This window comes from Magnolia sinica, chromosome 1 (assembly GCF_029962835.1).
Source record: "Magnolia sinica isolate HGM2019 chromosome 1, MsV1, whole genome shotgun sequence".
Taxonomy (NCBI): Eukaryota; Viridiplantae; Streptophyta; class Magnoliopsida; order Magnoliales; family Magnoliaceae; genus Magnolia; species Magnolia sinica.
Window position 1 is genome coordinate 76,361,029 of NC_080573.1, and position 18,808 is coordinate 76,379,836.

At 39.6% G+C, this 18,808-nt stretch overlaps 1 protein-coding gene across 7 annotated transcripts in view; it reads left to right on the forward strand.

Annotated features, from left to right (window-relative positions):
* The window catches only part of LOC131251031 (probable aspartyl aminopeptidase), a 119,446-nt gene that overhangs the window by 41,601 nt on the left and 59,037 nt on the right, over positions 1 to 18,808 (forward strand). For 6 of the 7 annotated variants that reach the window (XR_009173568.1, XM_058251527.1, XM_058251498.1 and 3 more), the window contains 4 exons: positions 3,252 to 3,524; positions 8,253 to 8,394; positions 8,916 to 9,158; positions 9,272 to 9,404. Coding sequence is in view for 6 of the 7 variants with exons in the window: in XM_058251527.1 (XP_058107510.1) it covers positions 3,252 to 3,524; positions 8,253 to 8,394; positions 8,916 to 9,158; positions 9,272 to 9,404 (791 nt within the window). In the remaining variant the exon portion in view is untranslated. The remainder of the gene's footprint in view (positions 1 to 3,251; positions 3,525 to 8,252; positions 8,395 to 8,915; positions 9,159 to 9,271; positions 9,405 to 18,808) is intronic. The other variant, XM_058251535.1, reaches the window with a different exon arrangement.

An 18,808-nucleotide genomic window follows, 5' to 3' on the forward strand; every position in this document is an offset into this window, starting at 1 on the left:
ACACACAAACGCAAAAATCACTGCACATTGACCATCGACCATCGACCATCGACTTAGACTTGTTGACCTTTGATCTTGAAATGAACCCCTCATGCTGGACCCCTCATGCCACATCATCCCTCGCTTTATACCTCACTTAGCTTTTGTTGACTTGGACTTGGTCGAAGTTAACAAGGGAGGGAATCTCTACACATATCCCCTCCTTTGCCAATGACGTTACTCCCCCTCTCCTCTTCCATGCCTAACCCATAACCCCCCATCCCTATCTTTTATACTCTCCCTCTCCTCTCCCATACCTTCTCCCATACCTCCCATACCTTTCACCACTCCCCCCTCTCCTCTACCGCATCAAGCTCAAGCTCTCCCTCTCTCTCTCTCTCTCTCACTCTCTCCCTCTCACACTCCCAACCCTTTGCAAAAGAAAAGAAAGGAAAGGGAGAAAAGAAAGAAAGAAAGAAAGAAAAGAAAGAAACAAGAGAAGAAAAGAAAGAAAAGAGAAGAGAAGAGGAGAAGAGAGAGAAAGAAAAAAAAGGAAAGAGAAAAGAAAAGGGCGGAGGGGAGGTGGTGTCGTTGGACGCGCTTCACTAGAGTCGATTTGGGGAGGAAAAAGTCATCTTGCATGCTAGGTGGGTCATCTCACACCATCCCTTCATTTGCCAAATGTTGATAGGGCTTGGGCCCAAATTTGAGGCTGTTTGAAAGCTTAAGTGGGCCTCACCATGGAAACAATGATGATTGGATGTCCACCAATATGATGTACGGGTTTTACCCATGTTCCCCCTCCGTTTTGATAGATCCAGGGGTCAACTGGACCCACTGCAGGAAACAGTGGAGCTTGAACACTTGCGTTAAAACCTTCTTGGGGGTGGGCCACGCTGCGAGGACAATATGCCTTGCATGCTGTCCAGACAGCATGACCATCACCCAATGGGTCCCACTGTATCATATCCATGCTGACCACCTAGTGGAGCCCACTGTGATGTACATGTTTTGTTTTTTTTTTTTTTTTTCTACGCTATCCATCTAGTGTGGGCCCCATTGTGGTGTATGTGTTTGTCTACACCGTCCATCCATTTTTGCTAGCTCATTCAGGGAATGAGCCCAAAACTGAAGCAAATCTGAAGTTCAAGTGGGCCATGTTGTAGAAACAGTGGTGATAAATCCCACCATTGAAACATATCATGGGGCCCACTGAGACGTTGATTACCATCCAACCTGTCCATAAGGTCTCAGAGACTTGGACGTGGGCCAGGCCCACAGATGAGGCAGATCCAGACTTGAGTGGACCTTGTGGTAGTAACAAAGGTGGATGAATTTCCACCATTGAAACTGTTGTGGGGTTCACTGTGGTAATTATTTCACACCCAACCTATTGGTATGGTCGTGTGGGACCTAGGTGCATGGAAACCACAAATATTAACTTGATTCAAAGTTGCTGTGGGCCCCATCACATGAGTCAATGGTGGATGAATATCCACCGTTGAAACACTTCCTGGCAATGTTGTCAAAAGCGATCGCATAATCGCATAATGCCATCCATATGGCATATGGATGGCATATGCGATGGTCGCATATGCCATATGGATGGTATGCGATCACATATCGCATAAAGCGATTGCATAATGGCATATGTGATCACATACTCTCCAACGGTCAGAAATCTGACTGTCAGAGCATTATTATTATTATTATTTTAATTTTCGGAAGTTTTGCCTATAAAAAGGCACTTCCCCCTCCATTTGCAACATAAACATCCTAAAACACTCTCTTGCTCTCATACATCATTCTAAAGCCCTCATTATCTCTCTTAGTCTATTTTTTTTTTTTTTTAAAAAAAAAAAAAAAAAAAAACTATTCAAGATCTGGTCAAGGACTCAAAAAGCAAGAAGTTAAAAGAATCAATGATTCAATCACTCTATATTATTCACTCTATTTCTCTCTCTTATCTCTTCTATAATTCTATTCTCTTATTATTTTAGTTTTTTATCTCCATTTTAAGAATCTAATCTCTTATTCTAATTTTCTAACTTTTTAAATTTCCAATATCTATTGTAAGTTTCTAACTTGTGTTTGCGTGATCTATTGTTCTTGATTTCTTTTTAGAATTATCATTTATCAAGATTCAAGAGTCAAGACTCAACTCAAAAATAGACTCTCAAGTCTCAACAACTCAAGAGTCAACTCAATAGTCAAGTCTTAACTCTCAAGTGGCCATCACACACTTGAGTCTCCCAACACAGTCTTCTATTTTGTTTCATACTTTCATGTAATTTGTACACTTGTAGTTTCTTCTATCTACTTTGTACATTGTAGTTTTTAGTTTCTAGATTCTAGACTTCTAGTTTATTTCAACTTTCAAGTTTCTTGTTTGAAGTTTCTAGTTTATTTTTAGTTTCTAGCTTATTTCTAGGTTGTTTTTTATTTATTTTTATTTTTATTTTATTATTTTTTTAAATTTCTATTTTGTAGTTTGCAGTTTGTAGTTTCTAGGATTCAAGATTCAAGACTCAAAGAGTGTGATCATTTTCAACTTTGAAGAATCAAGAGTCAAGACTCACTTTCAAGACTTTCAAGATTCAACTTCCAACTTCCAAGGACTCAAGAGTCACAAGACTCTCTCTCTCTCTCTCTCTCTCACACACACACACACACACACACACACACACACACACAAACACACACTTCATCTTCTTCTCCTCTTTCTCTCTTGGTAAATGTAAAGATATTTTATATCTAATTACCCCCCCCCCCCCCCCCTTCTCTCTCTCTCTCTCTCTCTCTCTCTCTCTCTCTCTCTCTCTCAGTATTTTAAACTATTTACTTTGTTTAGTACTTGGTAGTATTTACTTACTAAGTAGTTAGCACTTGTCTATTACTACTTACTAGTTACTACTACTTATTTAGTTTAGTACTTACTGAGACTAATAGTCTCTATTCTAAATTCTAAATTTCTAATACACACTCGTAGTCTCATGCACAGACTACAGCCAACTACCCTACCCTACTAGGCTACTACATACTGTTATCATGTCTTCTTCCCAATGACCTGGGTTGGAAGTACGGGTCGGTGTAAAATTAATAAATATGCTCCATATCTGTTGCTTGCCAGTTTCTAACAATTGTCATGCACTTATCTTGAATATCTGCAACTTCCTATCTTTTCTTGTTCTTTCAAACTGGTGGTTGTCTCTCTAATTTTGTGTGGTGGCATTTGCATAAGCATATGACTGAAGTTCATCTTTGTTTTCCAGGTACACCTCAGATAGCGGGTTTCATGCGATCGCTGCGCATACAGATAGTCCATGCCTGAAACTGAAACCGATATATTCTTCATTGAAGTCTGGGTTCCATATGATGAATGTCCAAACTTATGGAGCTGGCTTGTGGCACACATGGTTCGACAGAGATTTAAGTGTTGCGGGAAGAGCTATCGTGAAAACTGGCGATGGGTCGTTCCTACATAAGCTTGTGAAAGTCAAGAGACCTTTGTTACGAGTACCAACACTGGCCATTCATCTTGACCGGTTGCTGCTAATTTATGGACTCAACTGCTTCATACTGGCTTTCACTTGGAATTGAGTTATATTTTTTCTTCAGTAACCTGTAATTATTACAATCCAATTAATTGGGATAATGCTTAGATGATGACGATGATGATGAACCATAGTAATTATTGCAATTTAGCTGTAGGATTTAGAGGATGTTCTGCAATATGTATGCAGTGCCGTGATAACTGAAGTGGAATTACTGCCTTTCCCTTTTCAGTTCAGTGCAATTCGTAACCTCATGTCTTAATGTGGTAACAGGTCATGACATGTATTACCTTGAGATTTAACTTCATGCTCTAGCATGCATCAGAGCTACCTAACCTATGTATCGATTTCAAGTCGAAGCTAAAATTGATCAAACTCAGGATTAAGTAACTTGTGGGATGAGATCTTACTAGGTAAAGGAGATAGGCATCATCAGTGCTTTTGTGGGGACTACATCACTTTCTATAGTTTTAGTATGGAGCAGTGGGTTCGAGCCCATAGCTCAACAGTAGACATATTGTGTTTCAACATTAAGGCCCAAGTGCCCAGCTTACCTATCAAAAAAGATTTTGTATGAAGCAGCATGTTACTCTTGCCAAATGGTTGTATTAAGGGGTTCTAAGTGTCCTTTCCAGCGAGATCTTTCAAACTTGCTAGTTTTGAGGTAGAATGGAGAATAATTTGTTCCCTCTTGGATTATGCGGCCACTTCTTGAGAAATATATTTTGGGTTCACAAGAAAAAAGACTCAACAATGATCAATTTTGCAATACTTGAAGCAATGTGGGCTTCATTGTGATGGCCCATAATAGTTTTACCTACTTTAAAATATTTGGTAAAAAATGCCCTCATTCTATCCGGATTTATTCAATGACTACTCTATGCCTAGTTCCATGACTTGTATAGATATTTACATGGCACAGATGGTTTTCACGCTTCTGAGGTTGTTGAGAAGGCTATCCTATTAAAACATAGAAGAGGAAAACCATGGACAATGCTTTTATATCAATTAGGTGGGGTACTCAACAAGATTAGAGCACCTTGGTGCACATGACACCAGATCGTGATTAGTTGAGATGATAAATGTGGGGATCTGAGCTTCTCTATATAGATAAGAGTCTTTTATCACTCTTTGTGAAAAAAACAAAAAAAAAAACAATGTGGGGTAAACCAGAGGGTACTAGTCAAGGGCAAGTGAAAGGTGGGGAAGCTATTCTTAGAACTTGTTAAATGACCACCACTTCAAGAGCATAGTGATAAAAGAAACCATAAACTCAAATGACATTGGAGACTACACATTCTTTCATAGGATTAGGATATCTAAAGTGAAAGAAGCTCTGAGAAAGATGAAAATAGTAAAGGCCCTCGAGATGGTATACCAACAGAGGTTTGGAAGTGCATGGGAGAGATACTAGGTTATTTTAGTTGACAAGGTTGTTTAACAAGATTGTAAGATTGAAGAAAATACCAGATGAATGGAGAAAAGTACTGTGGTGTTGTGCTTATCTATAAGAATAAAGGAGACATAGAGTTGCACCAACTATCTTGAGATTAAACTTATGAGCCATATTATTTGACTTTGGGAGAGGGTGATTGAACAAAGACTAAGGCATGGTCAAATGTATCAATACATCAGTTTGGTTTCATTTTAGGAAGGTCTACCATTGAAACTATTTTCCTACTTAGACAATTGTTATAAAAATATAGGGAGAGGAGGATCTCCACATGGTCTTTATTAACTAGAGAAAGCATACAATATGGTTTCTAAAGAGTTTATCTGGTGGGTGTAGGGAAAGAGAGGAATTTAAAGATGATACATTGACATGATTAGATATATGTATGAGGGAGTGATAACAAATGTGAGGACCACTAGCGCAGAGACAAGTCAGCTCCCAATTACTCTAGGCTTGCACTAGGAGTTGACATTTAGTTCGTACCTTTTTGCATGTATCAAGTTAGGCATTTCTAGGAAAAGATCTCATGGTGTATGTTGTTTGCAGATGACATGGTTTTGATTGACAAGACAAGGGAAGTAAGAAACACAACCAGATTTATGGAGGGATGCTCTAGAATCCATAGGATTTAAAATTAGTTGACTAACATAGAGTATATATAATATAACTCATTGATTGTAATTAACCTATGTATTAGTCTCTAACCTATATAATAGTCTATTACATTATGCTTGTTGGAATTTTGTGCTCCCATTGTCGGTCCCAAGCCCAAATAAAGGAGGGTTGCATCATGTTGGTAGCCATCATCAACTTATGCCATAACTTCTATCATGAATCTGATCTAAGACAAAGTACATATAGTGCAATTTTAATAATAATAGGAGTGGAAACGAGGAATTAGTTAAGATGCTGACCAAGAAGTTTTATGTGTGGTGAGCCTCTTCGCTTAAAGGCCCCTAACGATAAGTAATATTTCTTTCCGGTTTGAGTTGTAGCTTAAAAAAAAGATTCATGAGAGTGGAGAGATTGAGAAGGATGTTGCCCATAGAATTCAAGCTGGGTGGAAGAAATGGAGATATGCTCTAGAGTTTTATGTGATCGTCATGCACCAAGGGAAGTTTTATGTGTGGTGAGCCTCTTTGCTTAAAGGCCCCTAACGATAAGTAATATTTCTTTCCGGTTTGAGTTGTAGCTTAAAAAAAAGATTCATGAGAGTGGAGAGATTGAGAAGGATGTTGCCCATAGAATTCAAGCTGGGTGGAAGAAATGGAGATATGCTCTGGAGTTTTATGCGATCGTCATGCGCCAAGGGAAGAGGAAATTTTAGACTAGCCAAGCTTTATGGAACAAAATGTTGGGCAGTTAAGAAACAACGTGTTCATAGCCATAGGATGAGTGTAGTTGAAATGAAGATGTTGAGATGGATGAGTGGCTAGATAACTTAGGATAGAATTAGAAATGAATACATTCATGGGAACTTAGGAGTAGCACCAATAGGTAATAAGATGAGGGAAAGTAGATTTAGATGGTTTGGTAATGTGTAATGGAGACCAAGAACTATGCTAGTTACGTAAAGGTACTGTAAAGGCATGGTGTGCTATAAAGGCCTTTACATAAAGGTAACAGTGGCAACCGTTATCCGTTATGGGGTTGTAATGGTTGTAACAATCGTTATGTAAAAAAATAAGTTGTAACCATCGTTTCTGGCCCATAACGTCCCCTGTGAGGGCTGTAACAGCCTCGTAATGGTCTATTACGGGGCAAATACAAGTTTTTTGGGTTTTTTCTTTCAATAAAAAAAAGAGATTGTAACAGCCGTTACAGGGGCTGTAACAACTGTTACGACCTATATCATAAAGGTAACGGTGGTGGCCGTTATGGCCATCGTTACTGTTACAGAATGCTTTGCTAAAAGGGCAAGGGGAAGGTCCAATAGGATGTGGGTAGACATTGTAAGAAAAGATTTGATGACCTAAGGACTAATTGAAGTTATGGCCATTGATAGAGTTGAACGGCGGAACAAGATTTTAGCCAACCCCAATTAGTTGGGATAAGGCTTAGATGATGATGATGATGATGATGCTGATGGCAGTGATGTGGGGCTAAACCTACCATGCAATTAGATACATATAAAATACAACAAATGGATACAATAAGCAAACATTAGGAAACATTGAATCTATGTACATCCAGCTAAATGTGTTCATGGGGCTGTTTTGGCCCCTTATTTGACTGGACCTTGATCTATCAGTCCAGGTTTGGGTGGTCCCTAAGGTTTTAGGTATTCACCTAGGGATTGTCTGGTCTTATGGGCATCACCTAGAGCTCAGGCAACCGCTTGTCAATGTTGGAATAAATGATTATTGCTAACGATTTCAGAACCCACCTCTCTCTTTCCATGACTAAAGAACAATCCTTGGATGGTTGCTTACTCTTTTCTCCTTGCATGATTGTGGTTTGCTTTAAGACAAATTATTTATGAAAAGGCCTATATTGCTTCATTCTTTGCATATTTAAGTTATCCTGTCTGTCGATGACAATTCAATCCTTTCGGTCATCCAATGATATCCTATGCATAATTTCAGCTTAGGGACATGTTGAATATGATCCGAACTCTAGTTTAGTGTCATATTTTCTATCATTTCTCTGTTACTGAGGTCTACATATGTCTTTATTGATGAACTAGAAACATGTTGCCATTTCATTACAGTGGCACTTGGGTATAGCGCCAAACCGCAGTTGGCGAGACTTACAACAGAAAATAGAACCTGCATTAAGAAGGGCTTAAATCTTCCCACTTTTTCTGCCACAAATTGCAAGTGAGAATGTATGGAAAAGTCCTGACTGTAGTTTCCAGACTGAGAAATGAATTCAGGAAGTGATGTAGGAAAACGATGCAAGAAACATCTCACTTTACAACTACAACAGTACTTAGCATGGGTGATCATTCATACCCTAAAACATCTCAAGAAACGGGAAGCTAGAAGCATAGGAATTTTTGAGTGGAAATGAATTTCTTGGTAAGTTTGGACCCAACCATATCTCACTTGCATTTTGGTTCAAGTGAATCTATTGACCTTGGGTACCAGGACCTTCTATTCATATCCTAAAATATTAGCTTGTGATCATTTTCTGCTCTTTCATTTTGCTAATACAATCTGACTTAAATGATCTTTCACTGTTTTTCATTTTTAGATTCACAATCTTTGAAAGTAGTCCATATTTTAACTGTATTTTCTTCTTTCCTTTTTTTTTTTCCTTTTCAGCACAGTGAACACAGACGGGTTTAAACCAAACCTAGAGACTCACCTTGTTCCACTTACTGCGACAAAGCTTGAGGAGGCATCTACAAAATCTGAAGAGAAAACTACATCTTCAAAAGCTGCACATCATCCACTGCTTATGCAGGTGTATCTGTTGATCCTTAATGTATTGTAGGCCATTTTGCAATAATTTATAATAAAGCTTATGAAATACAAGTGGCAATCTTTGTTATGTCCGTGTGAACCTCTGAATGGGACCATGTGTGGGACATCTGAATCATTTGTCAGATGGGCCTCACAGTGTAGATAAGCTGGCTGAAAAAATCTACCCAATCAATGCAGCAGGTTGGCTACACATCTACCAAAACAATGGACAGTTAAAAAAAAATTGCAAACATTTATGTTCATTATACACTGTCCTTCTCGATATCAGATCCATCTAATTTTTGGGAGATGTTATTTACATGGCGGGGCAAAGGATGTCCCATGCACTTGCCAAGTTGGCATGTGCAGCTACGTGTTGAGATGAGTGTAGGTTTAGCAAAGCTCTATGAGTAGAGAATGTTGGAGTGTTTGGAGATGTTAAATTTCGGGGATACTTAGTAATCTGCTTGAAGTTGGAAGATTGCACCTATGTTGTCCTAATGTAGTTCCCACATCTCGCAGGTCTTGTCTGATGAACTGGGCTGTAGTAGCTCTGATGAAATCGTGGGAATCGAGTTGAATGTCTGTGATACCCAACCTAGCTGCCTTGGAGGTGTAAATAATGAGTTCATCTTTTCTGGGAGACTAGACAATCTTGCTTCAAGTTATTGTGCTCTACGAGCTCTTGTGGATTCATGTAATTTGCCTGAAGATTTATCAAATGAACATGCTATCAGAATGGTTGCTTTATTTGATAACGAAGAGGTAAATTCCCCTCGTATGCAACTTCTGGTCATATGCATCCATGGTTTCCTTCTTCTTTTTCTTCTTCTACGACTCTAGATGTTGCACTATAGTTAGTTCTGTTACTTGTACAGGTAGGGTCGGGTTCAGTACAGGGAGCAGGTGCCACCACTATGTTTCAGGCCATGAGACGAATCATCGATTGCTTAGCTCATGAATTCTTGCGAGAGGGTGATTTTGAACGTGCCATCCGCCAATCTTTTCTTGGTATAATCCTCTGACAACTGTCTTGGGCCTTCATTCTAGATGTTGGCTTTGGTTGGGACTTGAGGTTGTTGATTTTCTTTGCAAGGAGAATCTTGTTTTTAGATGATTGAACAAATGTGATAGAAGTGAAAACTATTCTTGAAGAGCCCTTCTAACTGGAGTTGTGTGCGTGAGGTGGAGGGGTTCTTTGAGGCACATGTCCAAATGGGGCACACGTCGTGAGATCCAGGCTATTTGTCAGGTGGGGGCCCAACATGGACCTACCTTAGCTCAAAAAAGCTCAAAAATGAAGTGAGCCACTCATCAGGTGGGCTGCATGTGAATTAAACATAACTGTTACTCTTTTTTTTTTCTTTTTTTTTTTTTTTTAAATGTATAATTGTCCATTTTATTTTTCTCACATGTGCATGGCCCACCTGATGAGTGGAGTCAGTGAACTGGCCTGATATTTATACTAAGGCATGTTCAGGGTGTCTTTCACTTGCTGAATGGCACGGTTCTTGCACTTGTGCCACAAAGAATCATCTTCATCTCACATGTCTGAGTCCCATTAGCAGGCTCATTCTTGAACTAATCATACAGAAATGTCTCAGACTTAGCTATGACTATTCCATTGTGTGACCGTCATGCATGTTTTCCTTTCATATATATATATATATATATATAATAGTCATTTTATTATACTGATTCATCCATATCAACTGGAAGATATAATGAATTATGTGCCCTACACTACTTTGTATCTAATTTCAAACCTATTATGTGTCATGTTAGAACCAATTCGGAGTGCATTTATGTGTGCAGAATCTGATGAAAGCTGTATCAATGCCCTTTCTCAATACTTCATTTTAAGCTTCAATATCCATTGTGCACTATATTATTTGATATCATTGGGGTCAAAATGGTTTTCTGCATGTACACATAACAATAGGTGTTACCAACTTGGTAGCAAGACATGGTCTCTGTTGGTGCCATGGCTCCCCCTCATGTCTGACATATGAAGGTTATGGTGTATTTGTACTTCAGATATACTTGCCGTGACTTTTTTTGCTTCTATGCTATTTTCATTGATGATTTCAATCGACACAGTTTTATCCTTTAAAGATGTATAGAGACAACTCCTTTGTTCAAACCAATGTTTTAAGTAGTGAATAGCATGTAGTGTTCTTCCCTCTGAAGCATGAGACGTAAACTACATAGCCTGTAGCATAAGCTACACGCTACTTCTAGATTTTTATCAAGGTTAAACTTGGTTGCACCAATTTCATGATATTATTCACCGAATTAGACTGATTAAGAATGAAATTTGTTAAATTTCATGATATTTGGCGCAACCAAACTCAACCTAAAGTAATAGGAAAGGCCAATGATGAAGAATAAAGGTAAAGAAAGAGCAACGAAACTGATTTGTTACTGTTACTTATATTTTTTACTAGAAGTGTCGAAAAGATTAACTATTTTTTTACTGAAAATAGACAAATTTAACAAATTATTGAAAATATTAATTGATTTTAATGTAGTGAAAAATAACTTGTAATGTGAGCTATGTAGCATGTAGCGTAGTCTATGTAGCGTGTAGCATGTGTAAATTATCATGTAGTGTAGGTCACATGCGACTTAAGCTATTTTCAAGAGCTACGTAGTGTTAAGGCTAAGCTACGCTTAGAGTTGGGCAAGGGGCGACTCGACTCGTCTGATTCGGTCAGACCCAACTCAACCCGAACCGAACCGAATGGCAGAGTCGGGTTCGGATCGAGTAGCCTTAGCCCGATCCGAAATCCGACTGAGTCGAGTTCAAGTTACACAGTAACTTGACCCGACTCGAATCGAAACTCGATCTGGTCGCATTTGACCCGATCCGAAACCCGACTCGATCCGGTTGTCGGGTACTATATAAACAAAAACTAAAAATCCCTTCCCCTCTACCCTAACCCTACCTGCCTGCCACTGCACCCAAGCCAATCCGAGACCGGAACCCTTTCTTCGGCACAATAACACACATCTAACCGGAACCTGAGTCCTCTCTCTCTCTCTCTCTCTCTCTCTCTCTCTCTCTCTCCACTTCCTCCCGATACCCTCCCTCATACTTGAGCTCCGGTAGGAATCCGGCTCGATTAAGGTATTTTTTTTAAAATTTTTTTTAATAATTCATAATTTCTCAAAGGGATGGCTCGGGTAAGCCCGAGTTGGCTTTGGAATGTCCTGGGCCCGCTGTGGTGTGTCCGAGCTGACTCGTGAGCGGCCTGGGCTAGCTGTGGTGTGTTCAGGTTGGCTCGGGTGCAGTGCGGGCTCGCTGTAGACCTATGGTGCATCCTGCCTGGCTTGGTTCGGGTACGGTGCGGTTGGGTTCGATGTGGTGCGCCTGGCCTGGCTCGTAGTGGAACTGTGGTGCGTCTTGCCTGGCCTGGCTCGAGTGCGGTCGCTGTGGTGCGTCTGGCCTAGCTCGGGTGCGGGCTAAAACCTAACCCTAAACCTTAACCCCAAACCCTAATCCCTAAACCTAAACCCTAAACCTAAAACCTAACTCTAACCATAAACCCTAAAGCCTAAAGCCTAAAGCCTAAATCTAAACCCTAATCCCTAAACCTAAACCCTAAACCTAATACCTAAAACCTAATTCTAAACCCTAAACCCTAAACCTAAACCCTAAAACCTAAACCTAAAACCCAAAACCTAACCTTAAACCCTAAACCCCAAACCCTAAACCCTAAACCTAAACCTAAACCCTAAACCTAAACCTAAACCTAAACCCTAAACCCTAAATCCTAAATCCAAACCCTAAACCCTAAACTCTAGAATGGCCTGGGCCTGCTGTGGTGTGTTCGAGCTGACTCGGGAGCGGCCTGGGCTAGCTGCGGTGCGTCCAGGTTGGCTCGGGTGCAATGCGGGCTCACTGTGGACCTATGGTGCATCCCGCCTGGCCTGGTTCGGGTGCGGTGCGGTGCGGTTGGGTTCGATGTGGTGCGCCTAGCTTGGCTCGTAGTGGAACTGTGGTGCGTCCTAGGCCCTAAACCCTAAATCCAAACCCTAAACCTTAAACCCTAAACCCTAAACTATAAACCCTAAGACCTAAACGGCTAAACCTAATCCCTAAACCCTAAATCCTAAATTGCTAATTTGTTCTATTTATTTGAATTAAACAATTAGTGGTTAATTTTTTGGAATTATGGTTTACATTGCTTATTGCTTAGCTTATTATTGTGCATTAGATAGTTAGCTTAATATGTATGGATTATATTGCTTTTTTTGCTTAGCTTATTATTATGCATTATATAGTTAACTTAATATGTATGGATAACATTGCTTTTTTGCTTAGCTTATTATTGTGCATTATATAGTTAGCTTACTATGTATGGATTACATTGCTTTTTTCTTAGCTTATTATTGTGACTTGTGAGTTATATAATTAGTTGCCTATTTGAGGATTTCTATTTGGCCAAACATAGATATAGTGTGTTTTTGGTGGCATAGAAATCGCTCAAATTGACCCATTTTGGACAGTTCAAGGTTAGATAGATAGTATACTTTCATATAACTTATTTAAATGTTCATGTCTGATCTGCGCTCCATCTCCCCATTTTTCTCTAGATATGTTTCTTCCTTTTCATTTCTCAAGTCAAATATCTTCACATTGCTTAGATATTTGGCATTAGAATGTAATGGAAGATCAACTTATCTGGAGAGACATGAGGAGATGCTGTCGGATTTCCGGTGTGGGCATTTAAATGAGAATATGGTACAATCTATCAAACCTTAGATGTGTGACTAATTTAGGGTTTAGTATAAATCTTTAAGGCATTGGAGTGCTAATACTAATCTGATTTAGTATCTTTCAACTATTAGATGGCTAGTGAGGAAATTTTCAATACCCCAATGGTTTGTCAGTTACATCGTCGATGATCTTGGAAGATGAAGGATTAGGTCTAGAAGATGAAGAGCTGCACATTGATATTAGTATCTCACAGTCACAAATTACAGGAAAAGCGAAAAAAAGATCAGTAATGTGTGAAGATTTTGAAGAAGTAACCATGAAAAATGACACAGTGAAGATACAATGTAAGTACTACAAGGCTCAATATGCTAAACAAGTAGATGGGTCGACCACAACTCTGAAGAAACACATTTTGAAGTGTCATAACAAAAGAGAAGTCAGACCTCAGGGCAACATACACTTTCATTTACGCAATCTTTAGTGGGTCCGTCGTAAGGTACATTGTCCATCTATAAGTATAACAGAGACCATGTGAATGAGTTGACGATCGGATTTATTATTGGTAATGAAAGACCATTTTAGATGGTAGAGAGTTCTTTTGTCGAACTAGCCAGAGGCCTTAACCCCAGATACGAGGTCTCCTGTACAACAATAAAGAGAGTGTGCATGAAGATGTATGCAAGCGAGAAGCTCAAGTTGAAAGGACAGTTGGAATCGGTTTTCGAATCAGCCTGACATTAGATTTGTGGACGACATCCAATCAATGAAAGGGGTATATGTCATTAATTGCCCACTACGTTGATGCCGAATGGAGGCTCTGCAAAAGATCCTAAACTTTTGTTATCTTGCGTCTCCTCACGCTGTATTGATGATTTCAGACTGCATCTACAAATGTCTTGTGGAGTGGGGCATTGAGAAGAAAATCTTCTCAATAACTTTAGACAATGCCTCTGCAAATGATATCGTGATAATGAATATGCGGAACCAGTTTAGGGCCACTGGTGACTTGTATTTTTGTAACGCCCTGAAATTCGGGGGTCGAGCATAACCCAGCTCCCGAGTTTCAAAACATCACTTATGCAACATATTTAATGATGGATGTATGTTGTCTGTATGAGTACATAAAACATGGAATAGATTAAGCCAAACTGCAAACATAATTCAGGGATAAGTGATAGACGCAAGCGGAAGACTTAAAGAAACATATGTGTACATATGCAAGTCCCTGAAATACGTATACATACCAGGTCAAACTTACAAGTGTTGCTATCAAAAAAATACAAGCATCAAATGACATTATCTATTCCAAAAGAAAACCCAGAATTCCCACGCATCAGGACATGGCTCACATGAACCCGCCTGAAAACTACATAAAAGAAAATGCGGCCTCATCAGCCTCGAACTCCTGCTCTGCCTCAGGGTTCGCATCAATATCTACATCTAAGACAGAGTCTGGTTGGTGTTTAAACACCGTCCCAGAACGTGGGAGTGAGTGATCAATTCAGTGGAACAATAAAGCAAAGGTTAACTGTTATCAATTCAATCAAGCAGTAATGATAAAGCAGAATAATCAAACATGTCCTAATTACTCTTGTTAGTGCAAGGATGTATGTATAAATGATGCATGCCCTCGCCTTCCTCCCTCGGCGTCTTCATCTTACGTTACGCATGACATCCTCCTGCAGTGCCAACGACTTCCACGCACATGCAAATGCGGTGCATGAACATGGTTACAAGTTGTTATTAGTCATTTTCATACAGCAGGATTGGGAAGCTAAGGTACCTTCCTCATATCAATTTCCACACAGTGATCCATTCTAGGGTCGTCAGTCCTAGGCCATCTCATACTATCATATGGTTTTAGGTCGCTGCAAAGGGCTCGTCACCAATCAATGCACACCTATCATACCTCTGTTACTACTCTAAGGCTCGTCGCCCTAATGCAGTATCAAGGTATGCTCGAGGTCACTACAAAGGGCTCGTCACCAATCAATGTAGGCCGATAGCACGAATATAGTGTCCTATGCCACCATAATTGGCTCACGAGTCTGGTGTGCTCACTGGTCACTACGGGGAGGCTCGTCACCCCAGCGTAGGCCGACAGCTCGACCACGGTGTCCTATACCACCATGTCCGGCTCATGAGTCTTAGCGGATCAAGGTATAATGGTTAACGGGATTTCACTGATAAGTTTGGTACCCTAGATTCAAACAATAGCGTCCATACATGGTTATCATACATCGGACAATCGGGTTACTTGACGAACTCAACTAGCACGAGCGCACATTGGGTTGAACGACATAGAGTGCGCAAACACTCCGTGTGGCCAAACCACTGCCGACAACTCTAATACGACTCGGGTTCGTCAAATCACGTCCTTCGTGGCGAAAGCAACCTCAGCCACGAACCCAAGGCCGATTACCGATTTCCTGGACTATTTCCTAGTCCCAAACACATTCCATGATAACAGATATGCATATACAATTTAGAACAGTAATGGAACAGCAATTCAAATCATGTAGTACGTGAGCATTTGAAGAATATCAACTTAACATGGATTTACACATAAGTAATGCTTGAAGTTAAACAACAAAGAATGTGACTTACATATAGGCAATCATACACACCAATAGGAGAGTTGAGAATCGCTTCTCAACGCCCGCAAATAGGATAATATATTGCACTGTAGACCATTCAGACATTTCTACAAACACTTAGAATACATAGTTCAACATACATGACGCATGTTGAAATACACGCATTTGGACAATTCCTTTTGCCAAGGAGTTGTCACACATACAATTAGCACAAGTATACGACAAATAATCATGGCAAGTACATGTTCATATTTTATACGTATACGGTACTTCCTACATACACAGAATACACAAATCTCAATATAACACATACATATCAGGAACGCAAGATAAACATAGCATTTGGCATGTGAAATTGCATCCAAAACAACAATAAACCATTATCTGACATTGAAAGCCTTGAAAACCATAACCTATACGAATATAGTCCACACCTTAAACCAGAAAAAGCACACCGAACTGATTCAGACGATATGTCTTCGTCATTGGCGACTAGATAACCTAAGGCAAGAATAGAAATGAGCTACAACAACACATAAACTATTCTAAGCTCTAAAAAGATTTGGGTTAGATTAACTTACCCAAGGATGAACTTAGAATCGCCGGAATAATGATTCAAAAGTGATGGTTTAAGGATGTAGTGTAACAGGAAAGAATCTCAAATGATTCACCAACTTCTCTCTCACTTTCTCTCTCTTTTCCTCTCTCTTTTTTAGCTAGCGTTAGGAAATTCGTATGAAAAAGAGAGTGAGGGTTTTAAGGTCTTTATATAGGCCTAACATTGATGAAAATAGCCCTAGGGCCAAGGTATACTTAGGTTATAACCAAATCAGGTCTCTCTCGATCCAACGGAACACTTCTGGTGGTCCTTTCTCCACGTGCGGTCGGACTTAAGCTCACTGACCATGGATCTAGGTCAGGCTGAGTTTTCATACCGATCGGATTTACAGATCAGCCGTGGCGGACCACACTCAATTCAACGGTCACCGAAACTCGATCAGGTCCACAAGCATAATGACATGCCTAGGCCATCTTCCCTGATCCGAGGGTGAAATTGGGTCAGAATCCAATGATCAGATTGTTTAAAATCGTCGCGCAAGCAACACGACTCAGATTTCATAAAATCATATTTAATTTCTCACCGTTCTCACACTCTTTACTCCAGACTCAATCAAATCAACCCAGGACATCATCTGGACTTGAATTTTGAGGTGATGGTCAACTCCAACATGGTGACCATAACTGTCTAAGATCATCGCTATCGGACTTTCGACGCGCGGTCCAGGTACGATCCAAAGCTTCTAAAAATTCCCAAGAGCAACTGGATTTAGCGTTGAATCCCAGATTTCAGAGTAACATAGCGCTAACTATTCTACATGTTTTGAGTCCTGCAGATCAAATTTAAAGTGATTGATGCTAATTTCACAAGCAATCGAGTTTAACGCTAATTAACCCACAAATAACTTCTAAGGAAAATAGAGGTAGTACTAGGGTCTTGGCACGAAATTTTCCGGGTCATTACAATTTTGGTGGAAAGATATTTCATGTTAGGTGTTGTACCCACATCCTAAACTTGATTGTACAAGATGGCCTTAAAACAATTGAACCAACGATCGAGAACATAAAAGAGAGTGAAGTACATACGGGGGTCACCTTCACGATTATATACATGGAATGAGATCGTGAAACGGTTGAATTTGTCATCTTAGAGAACGATGAAGTTGTATGTCATGACATGTTGGAATTCAACTTTTGAAATATTGGATTCAGCAATAGCTTTTAGAGATGCATTCTCTCACTATGTGGAGCATGATAGTGCGTATCTTTGGTTGTCTTCTGATGATGATTAGTCAAGAGCTGAATCGGTTCTCAAGTTTGTTTTAGTTTTTTACGATGCAATGAAGAAATTTTTAGGAAGCAAGTATCCAACAACGAATATATTTCTGCCAAAACTTTGGAGGGTAAAAGATGTTTTGCACAGAAGCTGTGGTGGACCAGACTTTTTACAATTAATGACCATGGTATGCAGTTAAAATTTGATAAGTATTGGTCTGAGTACAGTCTAGTAATGGCTGTTGCAGTCGTTTTTCATCCTCGATACAAGATGTTCATGGTTATATCATCTTTAATAAGTTATATGGTGAGAAGAGTGCCATTGAGGTCGATAAGATTCGTGATGCAGTTGATGATTTGTACAATTTCTGTGTACTGACTTTGGGCACCGCAAAAGTCAATACCGTAGCCGTAGGCCTGTGTACTCCTGAAGTGGGTTTTAGTTCTACTGTTGATGAACAACGAAACACGATCGATGATTTCATGTCTTTCATGGCACAGGTTGAGGCTCAAATGCAGACAACCCAATCAGAACTTGATCACTATCTTAAGGAGGCACTTGTAAACTACAAAGGCGAAGAATTTGATGTTTTAGACTGGTGGAAGTCGAAATATCGTGATTCACAATACCCTGTACTCTCGTTAATGGCACGAAACATATTATCAATTCCAATTTCAACCGTGGCATCAGAATCTATTTTTAGTATGGGGAGTAGGGTCTTGAACAAGTATCAAAGATCACTTACACCAGAATTAATTGAAGCGCTCATTTGTACAAAAGATTTGCTGCGTCCGATCTGAGGGAAAGGGAACTCTGTTGATGAGGAGTTGAGGAAGAAGAGAGTGATAAGCAAGACGAGACAGTACTTGCAACAATTGCATGAAAGAGGCTGCAGGATAAGACACTGCCTTCTATTTCTCTTGCATTTGCTTACAAGTTACAACAAGATTTTGATTTTTTTTTTTTTTGTGGACTTAAATTATAATATTTGATGGGTGGATGGATATTTTTCTCTTTTCATTTATACTTTTAAATTAGTTAATGTTGCTTAAATCTCATATGGTTAGCTGATTGTGTTTATTCATCTTCATTCCTTAATTATTTGTGTTGCCTTAACCTAACCAAATATTTTTCTTTTAAAATAAACACCTATAGATATGTCATTGGAAGATGATCCACTGGCAGATATTTGGGATTACGAAGCCCAAGTTTACTCCCAGGATGGAAAAGTAAAGTTACAATGCAAGTTGTGTGGAAAAAT